The sequence below is a fragment of the Triticum aestivum genome, chromosome 6B, assembly GCF_018294505.1.
Source record: "Triticum aestivum cultivar Chinese Spring chromosome 6B, IWGSC CS RefSeq v2.1, whole genome shotgun sequence".
Taxonomy (NCBI): domain Eukaryota; kingdom Viridiplantae; phylum Streptophyta; class Magnoliopsida; order Poales; family Poaceae; genus Triticum; species Triticum aestivum.
In genome coordinates this window covers 151,295,420-151,303,726 of record NC_057810.1, presented here as the reverse complement: position 1 = coordinate 151,303,726, position 8,307 = coordinate 151,295,420, and the positions used below count along the sequence as shown (strand labels likewise).

Sequence of the window (8,307 nt, the reverse complement as noted above, 5' to 3'; positions counted from 1 at the left end):
AACGGTGCACAATCCAATATCGCTAGCTTGTTCGACACAAACAATAGCAATGATTTTCCTTTTTAACAGTCACCCCGGAGGGAGGGCTCCCCACTTGAATTGATGTCATTAAAAAAAGATTGATCAAAAGACGAAAACCGAACAAACCAGTCATGTATATAAGGTGAATCGGGCCGGAAGACCACACAAGCAACGAAGCCGATTTGATAGGACAAGCAAGGTTCGTAGGAAACATTAATGTGGATACTACCCGATTATAAAATAATAATCAAATACCACATAATTCATTCATTCAGTAGAAAAATTATACAGGTGCAAGTTCTATATATTTGACAAATATCGTAATAAAATACAACTGCAGGTGACTTCGAATATGTGAAGAACAACTAGAAATCGTGCATGTCTCTGGGTCTAGCTCTATATATCCATGCACATGTATATGAGCTAGAACAGTTTACGAGTAATAATGTAGGGCTCAGCCATAAAATTTAGATAGCACCAACTGATCATATAGCACTCCTACCCCAAAGAACACACCAAATGCAATTGAAAAGATGACCTCGATGCTCCATCGATTTGCAGAGGTGATGGGGACCGGAGCTGCTTGTGCTAAATCGCAGTAGCGGTTTAGCAGTGGGCCACACAACCTTGGATTACCATCAAAGCTAGAGCTCTGAAATGTACTGATTTGTCCTCCTGTTGGAATTGGCCCTTGTAGCTCATTATTAGAGACATTGAATTCAGAAAGGAAGTGCAGATCATTCAGTGCCGTTGGGATTGTGCCACTAAGATGATTGATGGATAAGTCAAGCACCTGCAGGTTTGTGAGGTTGCAGATTGACTGTGGAATCTCTCCGGATAGTAAATTTGAGCTCAAGTTAAGTCCCCAGATTGCTTTCAATAGACCAATCTCTCGAGGGATTTCACCAACGAGTTTATTCACACTTAAATCCAGCACTTTTCTGAAAGCACTATCCATGCTTATTTGAAGTGATGGGCCTAAATAAATGGGCAGTTGAAAGCCTCTCGGGTCCAAATGGGCGCCTGTCTTCTCTGATCTCAGCATTGGCATCTGCGCTAACGCTGTCGGAATTTCCCCTGTCAGGCTGTTATTCGATATTTGAAGGAAGTAAAGGAAGTTTAGGTTGCTGATCCAGTCAGGTATGGATCCAGTCAGTTGATTGTCATGTAACATTAACGCCCCCAAATTTGTGAGCTTTGATAACCAACGAGGTATTTGTCCAGACAGTGAGCAACTGTTTATGGAAAAAACCTGAAGATTCTGAAAACCCTTGATGGTATCATCCTGTGGCATGACCTCATACATGAAGTTGTGCGCAATAAGGAGGGTGGTGAGGTTCTTTGAGCTTCCAAGTATCTTAAGTGCTTTTGTTATATTCGTAAGACTATTATTACCTAGCGACAGGAAGGAGAGGGACGTCAGGTTACGTAGTCCCTCTGCTAACTCGCCATGGAATTTGTTGGAAGATAGCCGCAGTGCAGTTAGATTCCTGCATGAGTATATACTTTCTGGAATCGTGCCACTGAATGTATTCGACATAAGATCTAGAATCCTGAGACTGGGTAGTTTGGAGAAATTGACCTTGGCGAGTTCACCGCTGAAATTGTTGCCCTTGAGATCAATGGTCATGAGGTTTGTGCAATTAGTCAGAGTTGATGGCAGCTCCCCAGACATCATGTTATCGTTCAAATGAAGCTCTTGCAGCCTCTGGAGTTGACCTACAGACTCCGGAATGTTGCCGTTGAAGTTGTTATCTCCAAGATCAAGGGTAGCCAGATGACTGAGTTTGATGATATTTGCACCTTCCAGTGTTCCGTGTAAACCGTTCCTGGGAAGAGAGAGGAGCTCCAGCGAGGTGGCATTAAACAATTCATCCGGGAGAGTCCCACTGAGGTTGTTGAAGCCAGCCTTGAGCACTTTGAGCATGGAGCAACGGCCAAGCACAGGCCAAATTCTGCCACTAAACTGGTTGTGAGAGAGCTCGAGCACAGCTAATGATGGCGAGCTGGTGCACATGTCAGTCGGTAGCTTCCCAGTAAAACTGTTGTTGCTGGCACTAAGCACAACCATGTTTCTCATCACCCGCCACGTGGTAGACGGAAACGGTCCTGTAAACAAATTGCTGGAGATATTCAGTACCTTCAGTGGCCGGTCAGGGGTTGCAGATGCAGGGGCCAACTCCTGAAACTCTCCTTCCAGGCGGTTAACGCTGACGTCAATGGCGATGATGCTGCCGGAGGACAGAAGTTCCGGCGGCAGTCCACCGGATAGCAGGTTGCTCGACAGGTCGAGGCGCAACAATCCGGTGAGGTTGCCTAGAGAAGGTGAGATGTGCCCCTGAAGACTCCTAGAAGCCAGCGAGACATCTGTAACCATCCCCTTTGCACTGCAGGTGATTCCTTCCCACATGCAGCAATCGGTGTGATTCTGCCATGCGAGGAGACCGCCTTCCGGTAAGAGCCCGGCGTGAAACTGGAGGAGGGAGGTCTTGTCCTGCTCTGTACAGGAACTGGTGGGAGACGCCAAGGAGATCAGCAGCAGCAGGGCAAGGCCAGGTGAAGACATTGGTAATTTTCTGATGTGTCTCATGTATGAACAATGAAGTGGGAGCATTGTTTTCTGATAGGGAATAAGTACCGTGGCAGCCACTAGCCAGATGCTTATATACGAGGACCCTGACCAGGCAAAGGGCCAGTAGTCTATTAAAGCAAGACACGATGTGAACATAACGCGTAATACACGTGTAGAGGTCATCTGTAGCCGATTCCCTAAAAATAGAGAAGTAAGAGTAACTCTAACTGATCACCTAAAAATAGCGAAAAATTCGGCGGCGTAAACCCTTGGTAGAATACTTTTATTACAGTAAGATTTCGTCGGATCTAGTCGATTTCCTATATACAACAGAGTAAACATAAATTAGCATAAATTCAACCTAATTTCAACCGAAATTTGCTCAAATGTATACATAAATTCAACCTAGTCGAACACATTGTCTTGACACCTGAACTTTAAACATAAATTCAAATTTAAACTACGCTAAACGTAAACTAGACTAGACTACTCATCATCATCATCCTTGCCATAGTAGAGGTCGATCCAATCTTGCCTCAACATGCAACCGCCCATTGGGTCTGGGACAGTGCCGTCGTTGTTGCAATCGGGGAAGATGCGCCGCCACTCCTCGATGTCAAACTCCTTCTCGTCCTGGCCACAATCGTCGCCACCTTGCACCTCGTCGTTGGAGATGACGATGACCTCCCCGTCGACCGCCCGCTCCACGAAGATGGCCTGCTCCGCCTCCAGTCGACCTCGTTGTCGGCTAGAGATGCCCTAAGTATATTACCTGGATCCGCACATTCTCAAGAGAGAGAAAAAATACATATTCCCGTGAGTTTTTGATGTAATTAGTAACAATATCATCATAACATTGTTAGGTTCAACGTCTTGATTGAGGTTGTGTGGCAGTGGTGATGTCTCTCCGTAGGAATAATGTCTCTCATGTCTAATTCTCATCTTGATGGTGTGAATAGCCTCGTCGGAAAACGTGTGGAGGGGTGTCACCGCCGGATCTCACGGGATTCGATCTGTGCTGGCCTTCGGTGGATCTATTTAGATTCAGTTTTTGTTCGTCTTCATCCGTATGTTACATATTTTTTTAAATATGTAAGCGCACATTATTGGAACTTCTATAAAAAGAGCTCACCGCATGTCGGCCGTAGAAAATCTGCACTCGGACAAATATTTTTCTAGCTGGGTCTATTCCAGATAATGACCCGTGGGGTCCCTATCATGCAGCCTTTGCCGGTTATTCATGTGTCTCATCTCATATGCAGGTTATTCATGTGTGTACACGATGGCTCCGTACTTGGTCTATCCTGCAGAGGCCGCAGACCTTTTTATGATGGCGTCTACACGGCTGGAGCGTACGGCCAGGGAGGTTTTCTACCCCCATGGATGGCGGTGTGACCTACAGATAGGATCTGCCACTCCTTAGGCTGGACATGTTTTTTTGATTGGCATTGTATCGATTTTTTTTTTGCTTTTAGGGTACTCTGGACTCTTTTGGCTGTGTGCATCTAGCTATGCAGAGGCCGGAATTTCTTTCGATGCGATTGTATCACCTCGATATATCTATTCAATAAAATGTCTTTTATCAAAAAAAATGCAGCCTTTGCCTCGTTTATACTTTTGGGTTGTTTTCCATTCTCCCCCGGGCCCCAGCTTCACCGCCGCACGTCTGCATCATGGATTGTAAAAAAAAATATGACCAACCCAAGGGCTAACCCTCGTTGGCATCTTTTTATAGGAGAAACTCCGCGAGCACCACGCGTTCAAGCCGGGACTTGAACTCGAATGGGCTGGCAGCAACCTCAGCTGCCCAGCCAACGGGTCGACGCCCCGTCCTCTGCATCATGGATTGTAGGTAAACGCCCCGTAGTAAGAGGGGTAGTTATGGAAAGGAACATATACCTATTTACATAACAAATCCTATGGTAGATCGCAAATTGGGGGAATTCGTGCCTACTCGGCATTTCACGAGTTATGAAAATGCAAGAAAAAATACTAAATCTTGTCGATCTCAAGTAAACCGGGTGGCGTGCGGAGACTTGCACGCGGTGCGACCCGAAGACTTTACTTTCTGTTCTCCCGTGAGCTTTGCCTGGTGTATATATGCCTATCGGTTGCTTTCCATTCGTAGATCTGGCTCCAGAATTCTGCACCACGGATTGTGGTTTGATTTCAAGAATACCGAGTAGCGTGTGAGGACTTGCATGTGACTCGAAGAGTTTACTTCTGTGCTTATGTGGAGCTTGCCTGGTGTATACGCCTACCGGTTGTTTTCCATCGTCTGGGCTCTCTGGTTCCAGAAGTCTGTCGATCGACACGGACCGTCGACTGAATCCTGTGGTTGTTATCTGAAACAGCATCGTGGATGCGCACAAGCACGAACATCTTTTTTTTCCGAAATAACATTTGATCTACTTTTTTTTTTGCGGGAACTTTTGATCTACTGTATCAGACGTAATATAAAGAACACCAGAAGTAACAAAAAGCACGGACAACAACTTGAAGGTCTCCCCTAAAAAAAAACTTGAAGTTCTAAGTTTTTATAATACAAATTCTTGTATACATGCACATTCGAAAAGGTGGATAGCTCTTTGTCTCTGCATTAGTTGACGTAGACGACCTTAATTTGTTGTCAATTGTCTGCATATTAGAGCAACTCCAGTCGTTCAGCCCCTCAGGCGGCCGAAAAAATCGCCGCCTTGGGGGCGAACTGGCGCTAAAATCAGCCTGGGGCCGATCGGGGTCCCAGCCGCCGACCCAGGGTCAGCCCCAGGACGCCTATTTCAAACTTTTTAAAAATAAATTTAGCCAAAATTCGGCAAGCATGACATAAACTTCGGCGACTTAAAACAGTTTTTACATAGCAAACTTAAAATTCACTTAAAAAAACAAGGCCGCGACTACAGGCCGAAGAACTCGCTGAACACGACGTAGTCGCCGTCGTCGCCGCCGCCGTCGTCATCCTTCTCCTCCTTCACGCGGACGCCACCGCTGGACCCCTGCCCGGGGTTGGCCTGGCAGACCGGCGGCGGCGGCTGTCGTGGTCCTAAGACTAACAGTAGAAAGGGGATAGGTATGGAGAGGCAAGATCTCGACTATGATGAAGGTGTACACACGAGATTTACGAGTTCAGCCCCACTACACCATGCACCAGAATTCCCTACCGTTGTGTGTTGGGAAAAAGTCATTATTGCCGACCCACGGTTGGCCATGAAAGTTTCTAACAGATTGTGGGTCGGGAAAATTATTTACTGTGACACACCGTCGGTCGGGAATGATAAAACATATACCATCGAACTGTCGGTCGGGAATTCCCTTATGGCCCACGGACCATCGGTCGGCAAATAACCCCGACCAACAGACAGAGGCTAAATGGGCCTCGCGCGCGAACGGCCAAAATTTTAGCGCGAAGTCTGGCCCAGCCCGCGAAATGTTTTTTTTCCCAAATCACTTCAATCCCCACGAAGGGCCAAATCCCCCAGCCACGCCGCCAAATCCCTAGATCCTGCCCGCCCTGCGCCGTCCTCCGCCATTCCACCGCCGCCCCACGCCTCCCACGACCTCCGCTACGCCGTCCTGCCCGCCCTGCGCCGTCCTGCCAGCCCCGTGCCGTCCTGCCTCTGTTGCGCCACCACGCGCCGTCATGCCTCTGCCGCGCCGCCCCGCGCCGTCCTAACTGCCCTGCGCTGCCCCGCGCCGTCCCGTGCCTCCCTGGCCGCCCTGCGCCGCTCCGTCGTGCCCATCCATCTCCGCCCCGCACCATCCTGCCCGTCCATCGGCGCCCCGCGCAGTTCCGTCCTGCACATCCATCGGCGCCCCGCGCTCGTCCGTCCGAGTGGCTGCTTCAACTTGTAACCGGGCAGCGTGCATATGAGGTACAACTCCTCTCTCTCTCTCTCTCTCTCTCTCTCTCTCTCTCCTAGAGGCATGTTGGAGCTCCGGCAGTGGGGATCTTCCGTAGAACGCATGTGGCAGGGACAACTCTGAGGTTCTTCTAAGGAAATGATGATACTAACTCTGGAGCTTCATGTGGAGGCCGAACTGGATCTGTACATATGATTTGAGAACAGTGTTTCATTACCGTTAGTTGTGTAAGTACACACGTTTGTCCTGACATTAAAAAAGAAGGAACAGATGCATTTTACATGGTCTATGCCTGAATTGTTACAGGTTCAATGAGCAGGGATCACTCATTAAGTCTAGCAAGTTTCTACATTGTCCTTAGTGTTGTTCAGCATGATCTCGTAAGAGATTTTATATTCAACATCATGGGCTAAAACAAAATTCTGTATACTGAACAAGTTTTTACCTTTCATAGGAAGTGGTTTCTCTGACTTGGTGAGATAAGCATCGGGGCTAGATTCTTGTATTTCCTCTTAAGGAAGTTTAGCATCTGAACTTGGGGAGACCTCACGCAGTGTGGATTTTCGTCTCTCTGTACATGCGACCTGACTTCATCTCTCTTTTGTTTTTGTTGCAGGTTGCACAGAGAACCATTGTTGGTACCATTGAGCAGAGGAAGAAGAGTAGCAGAATCATTGGTACTTAGTGACCAGCTTGTGGTATTTGATTGTACCTAGCATCATATTTTCCTGAACCAAACACCACCTTAGTGCACAAGGTGTGTGTGGAGTGTCCACTATTTATTTTTCTTTTAGTATATGATTAGTTGATGGAGTGCTTTTAGTCTGGCTGTTTGATTCAGAAATTATGTGAATAACTGAAATGGTAGATAGATTAGGAGTTAGTGGCTAACAAACAGATAGATTAGGAGTTAGTAGATCACATACTTGCTATGCATAATTGGTTACTGGCTTGGCGCCAAGCGCTAGATGGCCGGATGGCCGTTGGGGCGCGAAAAGTTCACCGTTTCGCGCTCCAGCTCGTCCCTGGTGCTGCTTTATATTGCAAAATAGTACCAGGTGTTGCTCCGAGTACACCTCTATATTGCTCATATTTCCTGAAATGTACTTCATGGTCACGTTGCATCGAGGCTTTATGATGTCCAACACAGCAAAGATCTAATTAACACATGTTGTGGCATTGTTTTGAAATTGAGCTATTTTTGTAACACTAAAATCCCATAGTTTTTTATTGCCAATTGCCATAGATGCTTTATACAATTATTGTTTTTGCCATTGTCTCTCAATGCATGCTCACCATTACATTTTTACCCTTTGTAGAAAAGACATACAAAAGGAGCGGGAAGGAACCAGGAAGATGTCAGTTTGCATCAGCTAGAGATTTTCTGTAACAGAGCAAAAACAATGCGTCTTTTAGGTCTCATTTTGTAAACCTATATGTCATCTTGTCACCTGGGTATTTTGTGTAATGGAGCAAACAATGAATATTGGAGATGCATCTATCATTTTATAAACCTGTTGGGTGATTCGGTCGTTGAACCGTAAATGTTTCCTTTACTTGTGAGAAGTAATTAATATGTTATCCTTCTTTGGTCATGATTTAATATTTTCGGAGTACATGCAAGTTCTGTTACTTGACTAATATCATATTGTAATGAGATATGCAACTTGATTTTGGTTGACATTGTATTGTAAGGCGGATGGGAAATCAAGGGTACGTGCTGTCAAATTGTTGGTTGTCAAAACAAAACAACATCCTATTGTTGGTCGGCAAAGGCTCATGCTAGGACCAACAGAAAGTCGGTCGGCAAAAAAGACACCATCGCACAGTTGGTCGGGAAAGGTTCAGGATAG

The 8,307-nt window shown here is 46.4% G+C and overlaps 1 protein-coding gene and 1 long non-coding RNA gene across 2 annotated transcripts; one reads left to right on the top strand and one right to left on the bottom strand.

Annotated features, from left to right (window-relative positions):
• Nucleotides 1-281: 281 nt before the first annotated feature.
• LOC123136288 (tyrosine-sulfated glycopeptide receptor 1-like) lies at nucleotides 282-2,744 on the bottom strand. Its single transcript, XM_044555632.1, has one exon. It carries the CDS (start codon nucleotides 2,633-2,635, stop codon nucleotides 476-478), a length of 2,160 nt encoding a protein of 719 aa, XP_044411567.1. The 5' UTR covers nucleotides 2,636-2,744; the 3' UTR covers nucleotides 282-475.
• A 3,339-nt stretch (nucleotides 2,745-6,083) lies between these two features.
• Nucleotides 6,084-7,963, top strand: LOC123133816 (uncharacterized). Its single transcript, XR_006465397.1, has 3 exons — nucleotides 6,084-6,465; nucleotides 7,071-7,131; nucleotides 7,774-7,963. It is a non-coding gene; the product is annotated as an uncharacterized lncRNA (long non-coding RNA).
• Nucleotides 7,964-8,307: the final 344 nt, after the last annotated feature.

What these genes read in the sequence shown, in the direction of transcription:
- LOC123136288 (XM_044555632.1), bottom strand. Translation starts at nt 2,635, where the DNA reads ATGCTCCCACTTCATTGTTCATACATGAGACACATCAGAAAATTACCA.